Source organism: Diabrotica undecimpunctata, chromosome 9 (genome assembly GCF_040954645.1).
Source record: "Diabrotica undecimpunctata isolate CICGRU chromosome 9, icDiaUnde3, whole genome shotgun sequence".
NCBI lineage: Eukaryota > Metazoa > Arthropoda > Insecta > Coleoptera > Chrysomelidae > Diabrotica > Diabrotica undecimpunctata.
This window is the reverse complement of record NC_092811.1, coordinates 128,893,931-128,915,495: the sequence shown is the minus strand read 5'-3', so window position 1 is coordinate 128,915,495 and position 21,565 is coordinate 128,893,931. Positions and strand designations below refer to the sequence as shown.

The window sequence follows — 21,565 nt, the reverse complement described above, 5'->3', positions numbered from 1 at the left end:
GGAGAACTTAAAGTCAAACTGGAATGTTTTGAAAGTGTCCTAGAATATCTAAGACGCTCTAAACGGCAGTTCTAAAAGAGCTACCTGGATGTTTATAACAGGTGGTAATGTTTTGGATCTATCTGGAATGTTTGGTAGACTTAACAGCAGGCTGGAAAGATTTATACTGCAGAGAATCGTTTAAGTCTATGAGGAATTGTAAGGCATAATGGAAATGTCCCATGTTTAGAATGTAGAATGTTTAAGAACTGCTTCATGAAATGTAAATGCTAGAGTTATTCAGAATAGCTTGGAATATTTCTAAATTTTGCGCTGGAAAGTTTTAAGAGATTCTGAAGGACTTCAGCGCAGTTAAAGAGTTTTAATGGACCCGGAAAATTTCAGGATAAGCTGGAATATTTTTGACTGACCAAGAACTCCTGAAGGTTTTCTGTAGGAGTTTAGGCAGTCTAGAGAATTTCTAGACTGTCTGGAATGATTTAACGTACCTGTGAGTGAAAACTCCAATACGAACGATTATCAAACCAAGCCTGAAAGTCACTCATATCAGTGATAGAGTGGTAGTGAGTGAAAGAAAAAACGAACAATGTAATAGGATCGCGTACAACATTTTTCCTGGTGGCTGCTGCGATAGGCTGCTCTAGACATCCAGACATGTTTCAACAGCGATGGATGCTTCCGCGACCAACTGAAATATTTGAGTGACTGCCATGAATTATTTCAACAGGCAATGCAAACTGGAATGTTTCCAGACTGTCTGAGAATGTTTTTAGAGTCTATGAAGGACTATATGATAGTCTAGAATGTTTCAGAACTGTCCTGTTATGTTTCAAAAGCGCTCCAAGGACGGGAAAGGTTTATAGACTGTTTTTAAGAATGTTTTAAGTGCTTCTGAAGAAGTTTAGGGCAAATGGGAATGTTTCGGATCTGACAAGAATATTTTAGGACTGTCCTAGAATACTTCATAGATTCAGGTGAACTTCACGGCAGTTTGGAAAGCTTTTAAACTCGTCGAGAATGATTCAGGGGTCTACGAACAACTCTAAGATAGTATAGAATGTTCCAGGATATCTTAGAATGTTTAAAAACTGTTATAGAATACTTCAAGGAAATCTAATGGACTTCAGAACAGACTGTAGTGTTTCTAAGCTGTGTAATAAATTTTCAATAGATTATGAGTGACTTAAGGCAGTTGGGAACGTTTCAAGAACAGTCTGAAATGTTAAACAACTATCCGGCAACATTTTAATAAGCTCTGGAGGATTTAATGGCCACCCGTAATGTTTTTAGACTGTTCGAGTGTCCGAGAATGTTTTGGGACTGTCTGGAATTATCTTGGGAGAGTGAAAATAATTTGGAATGATCTTGGAAACTATAATGGAATGTTTTAGAATGCTCTAACTGGCCTAAAAGCAGTCAAGTTGGTTTTAACAGCTCTGGGACATTCCAGGACAACATGAAACGTTTAAGAATATTTCTAAATCGATCGAGAATATTATAAGTTTCTGAGCAGCTACAGTCTAGAATGTTTCGGAAATGCTCGGAATGATTCGGGGAACTGTGAGAGAAAACTTCAATGAGACAATCGTAAGAATGCGAAGGTCTAAAACTACTGTGAAACAGTAAAATTTGTAGAAATATACTTACGATCCTGTACAGCTGCGCAGGAAGTTGATTCTGTCAGACCATATCCTTGTATTATTACCACACACATACATATTCCTATTTGTTCGTGAGTCTCAGCTGATAATGGAGCACCCCCAGATATCATCAGTCTAATGTTTCCTCCAACAATTTTTGTGATCGGTGAAAATATAATTCTGAAACGATAAAAATTTAACTGTTAGCTACTATATAGTCCAAGAACAGTAAGCATTGGACTGTCGTTGAGCCAGACCTTGCGCCATGTGGTTATATGTTTGCCTGCCAAAAAGGTACAGAGAAAGGAATTATCTACTCACAGTATTTCAATAAGACGTAAACAAAACCCGCTGAAGTGTAGTCCGGTAGTTCAAACGAACTTGGGACATTGTTCTTGCTTGTAAGCGATCTTTAACAATTCTATCTATCAAATATGTTTTTAGTCATATCTACATTTGTTTATTATTGTGCCGATTGTAGCAATATAACAGAGAAAAAATATTTAAATAAGACAAGACTTTTTTATTAAAATAATTTTTTTATTATAAAAAAATATAAAAAATATTTGTGACTTACTTGTCTATCAAAGGAGTTTGATATCCTCGCCTTTTCCACGCCGATTTGTACTCATATGCGAATTTGAATATCACCTTTTTAAGATTGCTGCCTTTGCTGACTTTTTCTTGGATAGTTTTTGATATTCTATCTAGAATGAGCTACAAAACACCGAAATTTAAAATCATAATCTACATAAAACACCGAAATTTTAATTTGGTTTTGTATAAAACGTCACCGCATATGGATTTGTGGATTTCGATCAAATTTCAAGGAATGATTTGATAAAGATATTTTCTTTTCTTTTGGCGCGGTACGTAGATGTGTAAGTGTTCAATTTTACCGGATTGATTGTTCTTAAGTTCCTTGCCCTTTTTTAAGAGTATTTGAAACAGTTTACGATAGTACGAAATATTTCAAGACTGTCTGTCATAATTCAGGGGGACTCTGGATGAACTGAAACCTTCTAGGAAGCTCCGAAATAACCTAAAACAGACTCTAGAAGACTTTAGGACACCTTGGAATGTTCCTAGACTTTAAAAATGTTCATATTCTGAGGACTTCAGGACAGTTCAGAATGTTTCGGAGCTGGAATTTTTCAAGACGCTCTAGAGTAATTCAGGAGAGCATGAAATGTTTCTAAACTGTCTGAGAGTTTTTCGGGGGTGTCTGAAAGATTTTGGGGCAGTTAGGAATGTTTCATGACTATATGAAATGTTTAAGGACTGTCCTTGACTAGTTCGAGAGCCTTTTAATAGGGTGGATGGATGGATAGGTGGATTTCAGGATAGTTTAGAATGTTTTAGACTGTTCGAAAATGGCTTTTAAACAGTGTGGAATGTTTCAAGATGTTCTAAAGGGCTTTGCCCTTTTTTTGGACTTTGCCCATTTGGGAATATTTCGGAACTGCTCTGGAATGCTTTAAGACGCTCTGGAAGACTGAACGAATGCGCTAAATGTTCTGGACTGTCTGAGAATTATTCAGGAATCCTTGAAGGACTTTGGGACATATTTTGAAATTGTTCTGAAATGCTACAAGCTGTCTGGGAAATTATAGCGCTAGTTGAAACGTTTCTAGACTGTCTAAGCATGTTTCGGCGATTTTGAGAGACTTTGAGAAGTTATGAATATTTTGAGACTGCTCTGAAATGCTTCAAGATGTCCTGGAATTCAGGGATTTTGAGAGAGTCGGGAGAGTTTCAGGGATTTTGAGAGAGTCGGGAATGTTTTACGATTATTCTGAAATGCTTCAAGATGCCCTGAACGATTGTAGCGCCATCTGTAATGTTTCTAGACTGTCTGAGAATGTTTAAGTGATTTTGGGAGACTTTGAGACATTTATGAGTATTTTAGGACTGTTCTGAAATGATTTAAGATGCTCTGGGAAAGATTGTATGTAGTGTTTCTAGACTGAGAATGTTTTAAGGGATTTTAAAGGACTTTAAGGCAATTAGGAATGTTTTGGGACTATCCTTAGATGCTTCAAGATACTCTAAGAGACATTAGCGCCACCTGGAGTTTTTCTAGTTTACCTGAGAATGTTTCGGAGGTCTTTGAAAGCATTTTGGGATAGTTAAGAATTTTCCAACTGCCCTAAAATGCCAAAATATACTCTGGAGATATTAGCGCCGTCTGGAATATTTCTAGATTGTGCGAGATTTTATTTTAAAGTATTTTACCATAGTTATGAATGGCACGGGACTAGACTGGAATGTTTCAGGAAGTTCTAGATGACTTTTGGAATACGCGAAATATTTCTAGACTGGTCTCTAAATAACTTTGTGGCAATTGAAATGTTTCTTTACGGTCTGTAATGTCCATATTACTGACCAGGAAATGTTCAAGGGTCTCTGATGGACTGTTTGTTGGACAAGTTGGTTATATTTCGAGTCTGTGATAAAACCTTTCAAGAGACTCTAGAAGAGTTCATGTATTTACACAGTTCGAGTAAGTTTCAAGAGTCTGTGGGAACTCTGAAGGACTTGACGGCAAACAGTTATATTTCATGGGTTGTGGTTCTACACAGTTTGAATTGTTTAAGAAGTGTGCTAGACTGTTTCAAAGAGCTCTGGAGGACCACAGGGTAGCCTGAAATGTTCCTAGATTATCCGATAACGTTTCAAGAGTTTTAAAATGACTTTAAGACAGTCTAGAGTATTTCGAATCTGTTATAGAATATTTTATGGAGCTCTGGAGGACCTGTAGTCAGTCAAGTATGTTTCAAGGGTTCTGGAATGTACCCAGATAAGAAATTGTCCAATTTGTAGCATTTATTCGTATAGTATTACGAACAATAAAAAATATAATCGTCACCAAAGATTAAAACATGGGTTACATGAAAGCACTCAACTCGTACATAAATTTGAGTGTATCCTCCGATTTTGCTAGTTCTCGTAAGACAATATTAAAAATAGATGGTACTTACTGGTACACTGGTCAAAACAGTCGGACATAATATCGTAGCATCTCCTTGGGTCCCCCTTTTGATTTTACTGGACGTATCAGTCATGGTCAATGCTCCCGAATATCCAATAGGTACTCCAGCAAACAGACAAACGCTCTCCACCAACAATTCGAAGACGTGAGCTAACGGTAAGAAGCCGATCATTATATCATTTTCGTAAATAGGTGTTGAATCACAGAAACCTTTCAACGTAGCGATTAGGTTCTTTTGAAGAAGTATAACACCTTTGGGAACGCCTGTCGATCCACTCGTGTACATGATGATGGCAATGTCGTCTGCTTTAGGGGGTTGGGCCTCTACAAAATTGGAATAACTCAATTACTTAATTTTACTGTCTTTGTGCCTAAGATTTTTTAAAGAAACAACACTGGAAGTGCTACTCTATGACTTATTTCATTAGGAAGTTAGAGAGAGCGAAAATATTGTGACTTTTTGCTCACAAAAGTTTACAAACATACATACCTATCTTAGAAGAGGCTCCTTTTTCCAAAACGTCCTGGAACTTCAAAATAGAAACACCATCCTTAAAACCATCGGTACTTTCCAAGTTCTTCAATTGATCTTCCATATAAATCAAACACTGCACACGTGGCGTCATCTGCAAGATCTTTTTAAACTTCGGTAACAGCTCGAAGCTGGTGATAAGGGTTGTCACTTCAGTTTCGTTAATAGCGTGAGCGATGGCTTCGTCGCCCAAGGTGGCGTAGATGGTGACCAAAGGGATGTTTTGCTTGAATATTCCATGAGCGGCGATCATCCATTCGGCTCTGGTTTCTGCGAAGATGGCGACATTTTTGCCGGGATCGTTGCCGAGTTCGCGAAGACCGCGGCCGAAATTGGTGGCTAGGATGTTTACTTCGGAGAAGGTTTTCCAGCGGTAGTCTCCCAAATCGAACTGAAATGGACAAAAATTATTGTTATATGATTGGTTTACAACAAATTAAGTTTCTTCATTCTTTGATAATCATAAAAAAATTTCTGAAATATATAAAATTTTGTATCAAAGATATTTGGTACAAAGCTTTCGGACAGTTGGGAACGGGTTGGGACTGCGTGGTAATATTTCAAGAGGCTTCATAAGCGTCCAGGATAGCCTCGAATTATACAGACTGACTGAAAATATTTTTGGGATAGTTGGGAATGTTCCAAGGCTATTTGAAATTATTAAGAACTGTCCTACGGTGCTTATAGTAGATCTGAAGGATTTCAATACAGCCTGGAAAATGTCTAGAATGTTCGATAATTTTACAAGGGTATCAGAAGTACTTAAGACAGCTGACAGAGCTTTAAGGACAGTCATTGAATATTTAAGTAACTCTAGAGGACTTCTACAGCCTAGAATGTTTTTAGTCTGCCTGAGAATGTTTTAAGAGCCTTTGGAGGAGTTTGCAGCAATGGACCAAAAGCTTTTGGACCATTATGAAATGGTTCATGATGCTCCGGACGACATTAGCGCTAGTCTGGAATGTCAGAGGATGATTTAAGAAATTCTGAAGTACGTTTGGGCATGGTTCGGGACCATCTGAATTGCTTAAGGAGTGTTATGGAATTCTTTAAGTGTACCTGGAGAATCTCAAAGCAGTTTGGAAAATTTTACAAGGGTACCAGACAGACTTAAGGCAACTGGTAGTGTTTCAATAGTGTGTGGAAGTTTCAAGGACTACTCTCAAATATTCCAGCAGCTCTAGACGATGTTCTGGAATAGAAGGACTGTTCCTTGAATATTCCAGTAACTCTAGAGGACTTCAGTACAGCCTGGAACCAATTCTAGCCTACCTGAGAATGTTTTAACAGCTTCTGGAGCAGTTTGCAGTAGTTTTCAGACTGTTTTGACCTTTTGAGCATGATGCGGGATTATGCTGGAATATTTCAAAAGACTTAAGGGTGTTTGAGGATTTCAGAATATCCTAAAATATTTATAGACTATCTGAGAATATATTTGGAGTCTCTGAAGAATTTTAAGGTAGTTGGGAACTTCCTGAAATGTTTTAAGTCTATCTGTAAGGACCTTAAAAGCAGCTTGGAAAATTTATTGAACATTCGGTAGTTACAAGGACACCTAAAGGACTTAGCTCCGAAAGGACTACGGAAAATCTGGAATATTTCTGAATAGTCTGAGAATGCTTCAGTGGTCTTTGAAGGACTTTCTGTGAGTTAGGAAGTTTTTTGGACTGTTGTGATAGGTTTTAAGATGCTCTGGAGGACATTAGTGCCGCCGGGAATGTTTCTAGACTTCCGAAAATGTTTGAAAGGATCCCAAAGTGCTTTAAGACAGATGGAAATGTTTAAGGGCAGTTCAAGAAATCTCAAAGTAAATCTGGAGCAACCTAAAAATTTCTAGATCATTCTATAATAATACAACCATCTTTAAAGAAGTTTACAGCAGTTAGTAATGTTTCGGGGCAGTCATCGAATTTCTCAAGAGGTTCTAAAAGTTCTAATGCGGGAACAAATTATGTATTTATAATAAAATAGGTTCATTCGTTAAAAATTTCTAACAATTTTGTTTAATACGTATAAAAAAAATAATATAAACGGAAAATTGTTCTACAACATCGTTTTTGCAAATTGGAGCGCTCTTATAATATGTCAACCGAACACGAGATCAAATAAAACTTGACAAGATTGTTTGCTACGAGAGAAACGCAAAGAAATTTGATACAAAGCTTGTTTAACGAGAGTACAAAAACAGTTTATCGCATTGTGAGATTGTTATAATTCTCTTTAATTTGATTGTTCGGGCGCAATTTTTCTAAACTTCCGCAACGACACAAAGTTTGTATAAGTGAGAAACCGTTGTTTTTATTTTGTTTCTCTAAAAGTTTCGTGACAAAATTCAAAATAATTGTAGGTAATGCGGTTCATCGTCCTTATATGTTGAAGACTCATATTTTTTGAGAAAATAAGAATGTAAATAAATGCAGTTTTATTTTATTATACCAATGGAGCAAGGCTTGCCTTGTAGGTACTTGATATTGGTCACGAGATTCAAAATCAATGATGCAGACGATAAATTACGTAATTATTTTTAAAGGTTTACCTTCTTAAAAACTCTTCCGTTAGGCTGCACTTCGTCCATCTCCGCTAATATTTGCCTGGTACCCAAACATCTTTTGTTGGCGTATTTTTTGCTGCAATATTCGAACATTTTGGCCATTGTGTCGATTTTCTCACGAACAAGAGTGATATGGTGCTCTTTCGGGGCAACTGTGGATCGATAAGTTACCGATTTCGCATCTTCTTGGATTTGTTTGGCCTAAAAATAATAAATAGAAAACATTTACATAAATGGCCATAGAAATATCGGAAATATTAAGGCATTTAAAGTTACTTGGGGTCACTAATCTTAATATATAATAATTTGCTAGAAGAATAAAATTGAGCAATTTTCCATCCACTGAATTCGTGTTACAGTTGTATGATCAACTTTGCACCTATTTAAAAATAGAAAGTGCTAAATGTTGTATTTAAACTGCAAATTTAAAATTTATAATTTAACGAAAACCGATAATAGTCTTTAAAAATGTGTTATACAACTCATAAAGTGCGAGTTACCATCATATGATCTATAGTCTTATATTCTAATGACCTTCTAACTTGATAATTCTTTTATTTTAATATGTAAATGGGTTTTATACTTGTCTAGGGTAGAATGTCTTTTATGTTTGCATAATCCCGAATGGCTATTAAAGTTCCGATGACAGAGTGGTGGACTATTTTCTTTCCACTATATTTTTCTACGCTCTTCAACCAGCAAGATATATTATTTTGGCCAAACAACACCATGTACGTTATGAACTGTAACTCCTAAGATATTTCATGATCAGGAATCTGCTGGAAAAGTTTTCCAAGCAACACAACTCCTGCATACATATTGCGTGTTTCTTAAATTTAAAACATAAATTTTTTTCTAACGAAGAGGTGATAAGAGCTTGGCACACCCTAGAAAGCGAGTAAAGGGAACAAAAAAAAATGGAGCATTCTTAAAATTGATACTCGTACATGGGATATTCGTGGACTGCTCGAAACCGAAAAACTGGAAGTGATGTAAAACGAATAAGAACATCACTTCAAATAATCAAAATGAGATCTACTTCTCATAGACCAATCTAGTAAAGATACGATATTCACAGTAAAGAACGATATTAAATAGGGTGTAAGGCAATACAGAGCAGTTAGTGACTGTATCAATGTAAGATTTGAATACCAGGCATGTCAATATGAATATCGTACAAGTATATGATTCAATTCTCATTGAGAAGGACACAACGAAAGATGGAGAGATCAATGCTTGGAATAAGCTTAAGAAATAGAATAAGAAACGAGGAAGTTCGTAGACGAACCGGAGTGGAAGACATTATCGAACATATTACAAGGCAAAAATGGAGATGGGCAGGACATGTTGCAAGAATGAAAGACGACAGTTGGACAAAAAAATTGCTTGAGTGGAGACCACGGGCTGACAAACGAAGCCGAGGAAGACCCCCAACGCGATGGACCGACGACCTCAAAAGAATCGTGACCAATTGGATAGCAGAGGCGCAGAACAGAAGCAGATGGAAAAGTCTAGAGGAGGCCTATGTTCAACAATGGACAACTCAGGGCTGATTGATGATGGTGAATGATATGATTCAAACAATTTCAAGAAGATGAAATCGAATAGTTGAAAAGTACATTGGAACAAACTACAAGGAAACTGCCAAATAGGGAAGTACAAACAACCCTGGAAGATTGCAGTGCCTCGAAGTCATGATATCACCTATACTTGTAATACCTTCATGGCTTGGTTTTCTATACCAAATCCTTACCTAATGACACTCTATATACTTAGCATTTGATATACAGTTCTAACATGCTGTACGAGGTTGATTTGATATTAACCTACTGAATTGTCGTAGGATTTGACATGACGCCTGTCAAGAGAAAAGTTGCCCAAAGCAACTTTTGGGTTAATTAAAAATGAAACATGGATTTATTAAGAACCTCCAATTAAATGGAAAAAGAATCCAGAAATCACAGCTGAACTGTCGATTCATTTTTTGTGATCATAAAAGATGATGATGAAAGTCCAGGTGCTACAGAAACATTCATTACCTCAGAAGCCGTCAAAAAAGTTCATTATAAGCACGTCACATCGTAGATTGCAAGTGCCTTCAACAATATATCACATAGAGAACATTATCTTCTTCAAGTGCCATCTCCGCGGCGGAGGTTCATTTGATGTACATCCGTACTACTCTCTCAGGTTGCGCAGCCATGACATTCTACGCCTCCATATGCTTCTCCTTCCTTGGATCTTTCCCTGCATAATCAAGAGAACATTATAGAAGATTTGAAAACGAAACAGCTCATCGAGCAGCTATCGCCGAGTTTTGACAATGGCAACAATCGATAGAATAAAAAAATAATTATTGTTCCTCGTAATGCTAATAAAACATATACATTTCTACACTAAAGATGAAGGAACAATCAAAGCAGCGAAATACAGACTGCAAAGATCTACCAAGGAAGGCCAAGGCCACCCAATGGCCTGAAATATGCGATTGCTTTATTACAATTCGAAAGGTTTCATTACCATTGGTTATTTGAAAATGAGAACAGCATTAGCTGGCTAATTTCCTAAGAAGACACCTTTATACATGGAAGTCACCGGTGGATAAGGATAGCAGCATATTCAGAAATCAGATTAACTGTATCTTAATAAGACATAGATACCGAAACGTCATACAGGCAAAAAAAGCATCTCCAGGTGCTGATGTATTTTCTGATCACAAAAAACTTATCACTAGATTCCGAGTTCATTTAAAAAATATACAAATAATGAAAAATTAAATATATATATACGCCAAAAAAATCAGCAGAGTAACTGAATAACTTATACTATGCAGTTCTATAGGACTGTTTTGAGGAAAAAAATTCCCGGTTGGTCTCTTTCATTAAGGCAAAGCACCCATTTACAAGGCAGAGCTGGCAGAGGCAAATTGTGATACGAATTCATTATATACTCAGATTTAAAAAATCGCAAAACAGTCGTTTTGGCACGACTGATAAGGTCTTACTCGGAGGTTAACACTATTTTGAATATATCGAGCAAAATTACTCTCCGGAGGGTATAAAATAACTCCGAAAATTGTAAGTTTTTTTACTTAGGCTTAAGTTAGTGTCAAACTATGGGCATGATCAACGGCAAAGGATTCTAACACTTAAAAAAAAAGGAAAAAGACACTTTTTTCATCGTGTCGAAATTTCTCATGCCAAAATCAGATTATAAGTCAGATTTCAAACATTGTAACATCCAAGACAGGCGAATTACTTACTACAACAAATGACCAAGTAGAGAGATGGAAAGAGCATTTTCAGGAGATGCTAGGCACGCCCAGGGAAAACGCAGATGAAATTGTCGAAAACCCGCAGAATATAGACTTGCGTATATCTTGCGAGGCCCCTTCCAAAACGGAGATAATAACAGCTATTAAATCTCTGAGAAATAACAAGTCTCCGGGAATCGATAACATTGCTGCCGAAATACTTAAAACTGCCTTTAACAGCTTATCTCATGCTGCTTTATGGAAAATTTTAGAGCTAAGGAACATCCCGCATAAAATAATTTCCATTATGAAGTCACTGTACACTGAGGCGAAATGCAGCGTAAAACACAATGAAATCAACAGTGACGAATTTGACATACTTACTGAAGTCAGACAGGGATGCGTGCTTTCTCCGTTTCTTTTTAACATAGCAGTAGACTATGATCTGTCCAAACTAGACTCCGACAAGAGATGGATACAATGGACGTTAACCACACGCCTAAGCGATCTGGAATACGCCGACCATATCTGCCTGTTAGGACAAAAGTTCCAAGGTGTGGCTGATCAATTGGAAACACTTTCCACTGAAGCCAATAAAGTAGGTTTGAAAATCAATATTACTAAAATCAAATCCATGACACTAAATGCAAGAAACAACACGCTATTTACTATCAACAAGATGCAGATTGAAAAAGGGGAAACCTTTACGTATCTTGGAAGTGTCATAACAGAAAGCGGAGGTAGAGAGGACGATATTCGTATAAGGATACGAAAAGCTCAACAAGCATTCAGCATGCTTAACCCTGTTTGGAGATATGGCGAGTATACTACAAGGACAAAGATCCGCATATTCCAGTCAAATGTCATGTCTGTTCTACTCTACAGATGTGAATCTTGGAAAGTGACAAAAACCCTTACCGATAAACTGCAGGTCTTTATTAATAAACGTCTACGATGAATTGTTCGTATTTTCTGGCCTAACATCATCAGAAACAAAGATCTACTAAACCTGACCGAACAAAAAATGGTAGAACATCAAATAAAGTCCAGAAAGTTGGGTTGGATTGGTCACACATTCAGAAAAAATAATTCCAGTATTGCAAAGATTGCCTAGAGTGGAATCCCCAAGGAAGAAGAAAAAGAGGTCGCCCAGTACAAACTTAGAGAAGATCCATCATGGACGAGATAAGAGTTTAAGGAAAGTCTTGGAATGAGGTGAAGGCCTTAGCGCAAAATAGAACCCGATGGCGCGTTTTCACTGAAACTCTATGCTCCACTTAGGAGATCAAGAACATAAGTTAGATTTTATTAAGCTTTTATTCTATATCTTTCACTATTAAGTATATATATTTCTCCGATTTTTTATTCATTTCTTCACTTTTTTTATGTCTTCTTCCACGTGTTTTCTCCACTTTACCTTCGGTCTAGTAAATAACCTTTCTTTATCTTATTAATAATTTCAATATTTTTTTAATGAAAACTCATATCATTCGATAATGATTTGATAAATATCTGATTAATGAAAACCTTGATAAAATATTCACAGATAATTGATATAATAAAATGCTCTTAATAGTATTATAAAAAATACAGCATCTGTAATTAGAAACATTTACCGACAGCACAAGAGAATTTTTACAGAGTCGAACTTGACCAATGACGACACTTTTTAAATATAATAAATAGGAAAGTATTCCGGGGTCTATATGGAAGAATAATCACTTAATTACACTGAATATTTCGTGTCAAATGATTGGATAGTAGTTAACAGTAGTAGGAATTTTCAGTTTTCACTGTATTCCTTATACAGAGTGTAGCAAAAGTCTGGAAACAGCTAGTGATCTCGTAGATGGATGGTCCGAATTATACAAAAATCCGGATACGCCTATTCTGCAAAATGAACGTTTCAAATTTTATGCTTGCAATGTTGCCAGATTTACCATTTTTCTGATATTAATAGTCCACTTTGGTGTTTTGTATTATTATTGGAATCCTGTAGAAACAAAATTTCAGTGGCTAATAGTTTTGGAGTAATTCAGTAATTATAGAATTGTGATTTTGACATTAATTCATAAAACTAATAATAGCTTAACGTTTATTGAAAAGTTTTGTAAAATAAATTGTATTATTAACTAAAGCTGGCAGTTCTTTTATGTGTTTTTAAAAGCACTACAATAAATATGGTTTTTAATGAAAAATAACGAAAGCAGCCAACTTGTTTAACCATACTTTTCCAAGCCATTCTCTTGCATTTTGAGGAAACTAGTTTATTCTTCAGTCTTACGTGTATTACATAAGAATTAATTTTAAACATACAAACTTTAATTGTTTCAAGAATTAAATGAAGATGACTACGACCATAGATTACAGTTTAGTTAGGTAAATATGAATAAAATTGTAACTGAAGAGTACTTCGTTTTAAAAAGTAAAGATTTTTCAATTAAAGTATAGTTAAGTGTGGGTGGATTGTGCAAAACAATATCAATATTAATCAGTGGCAAATTCAGTAGTAGTCTGTCCCCTGGTAAGTGAAAAGAGCACAATATCTGTATCATTTAGTGAAAGGTTTGGTGTGAGTAGCCATTTTTGATTATTTTTGCATACTCGTGTACCTTGGACCGGCTCAGGATACAGTGGTTAGTTGCAGGTTGCAGTGATTTTTGTTTGTTATAGATTGAACTTCGTCATAACACCAAGCAAAACAGGTATCAAAAGGGAACCAATAAATGCTGATGCATTGCACAATGCAATTGAAGATATAAACAATGAAAACTCCGACAAGAAAAAGACGTTTAGAGAGGCGGAAAAAGTATTCAAAGTGAGAAGGTCTACAATAACTGGGCAATTAAAGAAATACAAGGAAAGTGGGGCCGCTAAATTTGAATTTCTGTAAATTATTCTGTAAAATCCAGCGATCCTGAAGAGTAAAGCCTTGTTAAGTATATCCAAAAGGTCGCTAAAATGCAATACGGTCTGACAAAAAAAAAGGAGTCAGAATTTTGGCTTTCAATATCGCAAAGTCTAATAAAAAAAATACTCAGAAACATGGCTTGAGGAAGAAATTGCTGGAGAAGAATGGATGAGAGCATTTTTAAAGAGACATTTTGACAAGATTTCGATTCGAAAGCCAGAAGCCACAAGTCTTAGCCGTGCCACGAGTTCAATCGCCACAACGTGCACTGTTTTTTCAGAACATAAACGACGTTCTGGGCCAATTCCACCGGAACGGATTTGGAATACAGCCGAAATAGGAATGAGCACTGTCTAAAACCAATCAAAAATAGTCTGCTGAAAGAGGGCAGCTGGTAACGATGATAGTAGCAGGTAATGCAATAAGGAACGCAGTTCCGTGCATTACAAGGACAGAATGATTTTTGGAGGGCCTCTCGGATGTATTGGTGCTGCATCTGAAACTGGATGGCCAACTGAGGAAACTTTTTTTAAATTTGCTGATCACTTTCTGACTTATGAAAGTTACTCTAGGGAAAAAAGATGCTTACTTGTTCTTGACAATCATGAAACACACCTTTCTCCAGAAACCCTGGACAAAGCCTCTGATGCAGGAGTAGTAATGGTTACGTTTCATCCCCACAGCAGCCATAAGCTTCAGCCGCTGGACCTTTCAGTCTATTCACCTCTTAAAACCTACTACAACCAAGCGGTTGAAGCGTGGTTGATTAACAATGCGGAGAAAATACTCGATTTATACACAGTTGCTGAAGCTCTTGGAACGGCTTACCCTCGAGCATTTACGCCCAGCAATATTACTTCTGGGTTTCGTAAATCTGGAATCTACCCCGTTAACGAAGGGTGTGTTCAGATGACGATTTTTTAGCTTCCTAAGTCACTGATTGCTCGACAACTCCCCTTCCAGCTTCAGTAGACACCACATCAGAAGTAGAAACTTCAAGTAAAACAGCCAATTCTGCTGCTTCTCCTGCAGCGCGTTTAGGTAATACAAGTCAGTCGTCTGTTACTGTTGCAGGACCTTCAAGTGAAGAGCCTACTCACTCCACATGTCTTTTTATTTCAGTTGCGGGAACTTTAAGTGGCATCCCGGTTCAACTGTTCCTGTTATTGCATCAGATGCAACATATAATACAACTAATTCTACTCACGAAAGTAAAGAACCTGAATTTCTATCGACTCCCACAGGAAAAAAATGTGTTAAAATATTTATAGTAGGAAAGAGTACTGTCTTTACCTGTTATCATGAATGCTTAATAATGACAATAATCAACAAACTGAACATTTAAAGGATAAAACTAACAAAGTACTCTAACGGTCTCCCTTACTTAATTAATTGGGTCGTTTTTTATAGAAGGAAATTTGACAGGCTATAATTATGAAATGCTACTTAGAAATGAAATTGTACCTGCTCTGAAAAACAAGTTTTGAGCCAATTTTAATAAGATATGGTTCCAGTAACACGGAGCTCCAGCACATTTTGGTGTAAATGTTTGGCGTTATTTGGATTTCCCAGACGATGGATTGGTAGATTAGTTAGTATTGAATGGCCTTCTAGTTCACCAGATTTGTACCCTAAAGATTATTTTTACTGGGGATACTTGGAAAATAGAACTGGTCAAATGAAACCAGCAAGGTTGCAGAACTAATGTAAAGAATTATCGATGAATCCATATTAATTTCTAGAGAATCATAAAGAAATGTAATAGACGCATTCTACCATCGTTTTTGATGCTGTCAAATTAACAACGGAGGACAACGTGAACACTTTATTAGGAAGATATTAATTTAACAATTTAGTAAACTTTTAATTGTTATATTCAAATTTAGTTACACATACTTTGAATAAAAAATTTTATTGATACGATTAGGTGTTTCTAGGCTTTTGTTTTATCTGTTCAAGATGTTCCTGAGATTGAACCGGTATTGTAGTGGAGATTTCAAGAAACGTACAATATACAGGGTGTTGCATTTAAAAAAACAAAGTGACTAATGATATCACAAAAATAGTAACTCTAGCAACATTGCAAGTATCAAATTTGTAATCTAAAGTTTATTCGTTTACCAAATTCCCATCAGTAAACATGAGCACGTGTTGATATTCGCCGTCTCATTCGTCAAGAGGCTATAAAATATAATTTATTACCGTAAGCGAGACAGATTCTCATGTTACAGATCCCAACTTGCCATCATTTTAAATTCTAATTGCATCGTGTTGATTTTTAAGTTAATATATTGTGTTACATTTATGTTATAGTTATTGTTCAGTTATTTACTGGTCGTGTTATTTTTTAGAGTTTAGTTTAATTGTGATATAATGATTAAATTTCAAGAAATTCTTACACTAACAGTTTCAAAAGTAAATATTTTTAAAAATCATATGATACATAGGTCGTACATCAGTACGACCCTGTTTGGCTTACACATGGTTCTATTGACGATTGGGAATTTGTAGAATGAATAGGGTTTACATAATGCAGAATAGGCGTATCTCGGATTGCTGCGGACAACATAAAGATCATGCGAATGGCCGCCAATGGTCTTGGATGAAAAGGCACTTAAAAAAAGACCAAGATTTATATTATTAATTTGACTTTTCTGGAGCATTCTAGCCTGCTTGTGAGTTCTGTAAGTTAGGTCGTTAATTTATTTCTAAAACAAAATCTGAGGAACCAATTTTCAAAAGAAAATTGAAATCGTTGCAAAATAAAAAATTTTGTGAGGTATATATATATGCCAACTATCATTTCGCATTTGATTTGTATTTGAATTTTTCTCATTGCATAGTTTCTTTACAATCCCGTCGTAAATCTCGTTAACCTTGATAAACAAGAAATATACCTCTCTGAAGTTTAATACCTTGATGAGGATCATGTGTTTAATCTATACATCATCGTGAAAATTATTTTTGTATTTTCACAACACACCAAAACGCCAAAATACAGTCCTGGGTACAAAATGAACATCAATAACTAACAAATGTGTACAATTTATGAGACATAAAGTTTCATATGGCATAATAATAGAACGTATACATGTTTTGTCGTCTCATCATCCAATATCAGTGAAAAATTGATTAATAAATGGATGGGTTGTGGTCGGTAAAATTAGCGTATCTACCTTTTTATTCGTGCTAAATTATTAACATTTTTATTACGAAAACAAGATACTCTTTTAACTTGAAGTCTGATACAATTTCTCTTCTTCGTCTTCAATTTAATTTTTAAATTCAGTTAAATTGCCTGTTTTATTGCCTCTACTCTTTTCTGGCATGGTTCACGCTTCTGATCTCAATGTCTTCATCGTTGATTTGGATATTTTTGGTTTCTTCCTCTCTTTCCCCTTCTTCATCTAAAGCTTCATCGAAAATTCCTGAAGATTCCATATCTTGTTCAACCTCTTCTAGTTAGTTCAATATTTTTACGTGCATGGATACAACTGCAGGTTTTCGTACAATCTTTTTTTCATTTTCAGCTAATATTTGAGGGGTCAGGGGGAAAGCAATTTAAGTCCACACAAAGAGTTTTCATGGAAATCGAAATTTATTGTTTCAAATTAAAACAAATTGTTTTAACTCAACTTTATAAATCGATAATTGTTTTCAGTGGTACGTTGACATGTTTACAGAGGAAAGATCAAGAGAAGACAAAAAAATATTTTATTTGCGAAACATCATATAAAAAAATGAGTATGCCGACAAAAATTGAATGTGCCGGCATGGACCATGAACGTTCTCTCCCAGTATCTTCAAGCTTCTGCGTCACAAAATGTTTCTTCCTCCGAACTTCCCTCCTGTTCAGTACATTGTAAATCAGTGTAGACCTTTGAGGTGGCACTTGCATCTGGCCCTACTCTTGAGTGGTGGCTCTTAGAAGTTTCAAAATGTCACGAACAGGGCCTGTTTTTCTTCCTTTTAGCAGCAGTTCCCAAATCTACATCACTACAATCGCTACCATTACTTTCCATTTTAATCAGTATGTACTCACTACTTTACTATTGTTCAAATAAACTGGCAAACTAGAACACACCAAAGAAGTCGCTAAACTAAATATGTATTCATCATTAAAAAACTTCGTCATCTCAGTTTCGACCAAAAGTGGACTATCATTGTTTTTTCTCCTGACTCTCATTTTTTAATAACGAGTCAGCCAGTAAAACCTGCTCTGTTTGAATGGCTCAAAACCATTTTCAGTGAGTTCCGAAAGCCATGCTGTAGCATTCATTGTAGATTTTGGAGTCGGAGCAAATGCATGCCAACTTTAAACTTCGATATCTCGGCAACCAATAAACCGAATGCATTTTTTTAAAGAAGCGTCTTTCGAAATTCTACAAAAGTACAAATTTTGAAATTGATATGTGTAAAACTCGGAAAGTTATTTTATAAATTCAATAGGCTCTCCTAGTTGACTGATTTCAATTTTTCAAAGTACATTTGAAAGTTTGAGCTTTCCTCTATACGTAAATATTTTTTCGACCTTTTTTTAAAGTGCTGATTTTGGGCCCAGCATAACGAAATTTAGTTCACGTTTTGGGCGTACTATAAAGTTTTTCTAGGCGAAATATGAAGGCCGTAAGTTATGTTTAAGAGATCGAAAAAATTTAAAGGAGAAACTCATTTTTTTGCACTGTTTTTTCCCAATTTTTGCTATTTTTTAAACAATAAACATTACATTTTCAATTTCAAGCTACTCAAATATTATGAAAAATTTAAAAAGGAACCTTTTAGTTTGTACATTTCTTTGTACGAGCAATATCTCTCGGGTTATAGGCGAAAATATGGGCGCAATAAACAAAAATTCTCGATTTTTTTCACATTTTGTTAAATCGTTTGCGACTGCACCATATTGTGATTATTGATGCAAGGTACATCCTGAGGTGAGTCCAGCAAAAAAAATAGACTACTATGTAAAATTTCCAATTCAAAACAGGTCCCACTAGGACCGTAGATTACTAATCGATTATCAGTAATTATAGAATCAACCAAGAAATTTTTTAAGTTCAACTTAGAATAATAGGTCTAAATAAATTAAATCAGTAAATAAAAAAAATATATAAAATAAAATACCACCGTGCAGTGTAGTACCTTATCTTTTTTAGTCGGCGTAACCCTTACACGGTTAGCATTATTGTTTTCCTTCATGTCAAGGACAAAATCTTTAGAGGGTTCCTTTTCAACGTCGATGATAACGGCCTATAAAACACACAATGATGAACAAAAAACAATTAAAACAGGACATTTACACCATTCACCACAAATATCCTTTAATATACACCATACACCAAAACCCTTTCCCACAATTATGTATAATACAAGTTTGCTATATACAAAAGTTCTACGAAAATTTGTTAACTGGAAATAATTTTTGTACTCAAAGGGAAGTCTTTTATACCGGGATTAAAACTGTTCATTTTGTAAAATATACTATGATACAGGCTGTCAACTTCTGCAAATGTCAGACTGTATTGTTGGTTATCTAACTTTAGTACTTAGTAGGTTTATTATTACTTTAGTTGGTAACTTGGCTGGTAAGTTGGTTAGTTGGTAGAACTTGGGCCTTTGAACACCATACAGGAACCCTGAGAACCAAGAGAGAAGATATAGCAGAGACATGGATATTATATTGCCGGGATCTATATAAAGATGATTAACGACAAAAACTTGTTCACCAAACTCCTAAACAAATATAAAAAGAACCTAATATACTCGAGAATGAAACAAGACTGGCGATCAGTAAACTGAAGTATTAAAAAAAGCACCAGGTCCACATATGATAACAGCGGAAATGATCAAAGCTACAGAGAAACCGGTATAAAATTGCTTCACTTGCTCTGTAACAAAATATAGCATTCCCAATAACCTGAAAACTGTACAAAATCTACAATAACGACAATACTTATTAAAAAGGCAGCTTCCATGAATGCGATAACTGTAGAACCTAGGGCTTACTAAGAAAACTGAAGAGGATAAGAAACAAGTACAACATCAAAACAACCAACACACTGAGGTCCATCCTGTCCAATACCAAATTGAAGAACACACAAGAAAGATAAAAAAACTGCATCTATAAAATACCCTGTGAATGCAACAATTTCTACGTGGGAGAAACAGCAAAACCGCTTAATGTCACGATAAACGAGCACGAAACATACATCAAAACAGACATGAAAAAAAGGAAAATCAAAAATCCTACTCAAATAAGAAAATGTAATGAAACCAAACCCATCAGCAGAATGCAGCCGGTTTTGGTTGCCAATACTAAAAGAAGAAGTTAACAACAAGAATATACCAATAATAGCTGAGTAATAAGAGGTATAAACCAATTATCTACAATTTAATACACAACACATATGCAACACACAATACACACAAATAAGTCAATTATATTACACAACCACAACCATGATATAATTTTCTACACAAACATATAACATGAAACACACAAAAGCAGTCAAAATTTGATATACCTAGGGTAAAAACACCACCCGAAAAATGTGTAATATAGCCACTGTGGGCTGTTGGCCTACAAGATCTAGGTCAAACATGTCAATTTTAAAATGACATAACCAATAACAAACTGTTTGGTTATATACAATTTTTCATAATTTGTACAAAAAACCTTTTTTGAGAACGGTTTTCGGAGTGGAAATCGAAAGGTCAAATATTAGATAATTAAAAATGTGATTTTTATCACAATCACAACCAGTAATTGTGGCTTAATCCCATAAAAAACATCATATTTTAACTTAACCATGTCACAAGAAAGTAGTTTCAGAGCCTTGCTAAACTACAGAACCATCTCACTTATATCACATGCCAGCAAAATACTACTACACATAATCAATGAGAGACTGAAAACTTTCCTACAAAGAGAAATACCCCAAGAAAAACTGTTCTTGGTTAGTAATAGGAAAAAATAAAACAAAAAAGGTAAATGGTAGAACGGTTACTATTGAGAATACAGTGCCACTGACAAATATTGGCGACCACTTGCCAACCAACACGACTTCAAGAAGATGTGCAAGATGTAGTACAGAAAAGCACCGAAAAAGATCTAGCGTAGCTTGCGCTAAATATGCATACCATGTTTCGCTCCTTTCCACAATAAATAAATCTTATGTTTTCTAAATAAGGTTTTACAATTTTATGTTATTTTTTCAAATTATCTGGTTTCATTTGAAAATCACATTTTCACGTTACAAAGTATTGTTTAGTTACGAAAACAATCAACTGGTTGAAAAATCAACTGGCTCAGAAAAGATTCTCAGACTGTTTTTTTTTTAATATTTTTTTATTTATTTTAAACTTGACATCATTTCTGTATTAATTTACCCTATAAAGGATTAATGTAAAAAAATTTGAGCAGATTATATGTAAATGTGCTGTACTATGCAACGATTGTGTTCAATTTTCTATAGATTGAATTATTCAAGTTCCATATATACTATAACGCGTCATTCTATCTGTCTCATGGATATGATTTAATCGTAAAATTTTTTCTCTGTATTAGAATTCAATTTGGTTTCTTAATTCTTTTTATATACTTTTTAATCCGCGTTAGTCCAACATAATTTTATCTATACATAAAAGTCTTAAATTCGTAATTTTGTTAATGACGTTAAACCTTATCTT

At 35.3% G+C, this 21,565-nt stretch overlaps 1 protein-coding gene across 5 annotated transcripts in view; it reads right to left on the bottom strand.

The window, feature by feature from the left end:
- Acsl (Acyl-CoA synthetase long-chain) overlaps positions 1–21,565 on the bottom strand; it is a 133,535-nt gene that overhangs the window by 15,148 nt on the left and 96,822 nt on the right. For 4 of the 5 annotated variants that reach the window (XM_072545269.1, XM_072545273.1, XM_072545271.1 and 1 more), the window contains 6 exons: positions 19,019–19,126; positions 7,701–7,916; positions 5,123–5,555; positions 4,622–4,956; positions 2,218–2,357; positions 1,648–1,820 (listed from right to left, as the gene is read on the bottom strand). In XM_072545269.1, the coding sequence (XP_072401370.1) occupies positions 1,648–1,820; positions 2,218–2,357; positions 4,622–4,956; positions 5,123–5,555; positions 7,701–7,916; positions 19,019–19,126 (1,405 nt within the window). The remainder of the gene's footprint in view (positions 1–1,647; positions 1,821–2,217; positions 2,358–4,621; positions 4,957–5,122; positions 5,556–7,700; positions 7,917–19,018; positions 19,127–21,565) is intronic. The other variant, XM_072545274.1, reaches the window with a different exon arrangement.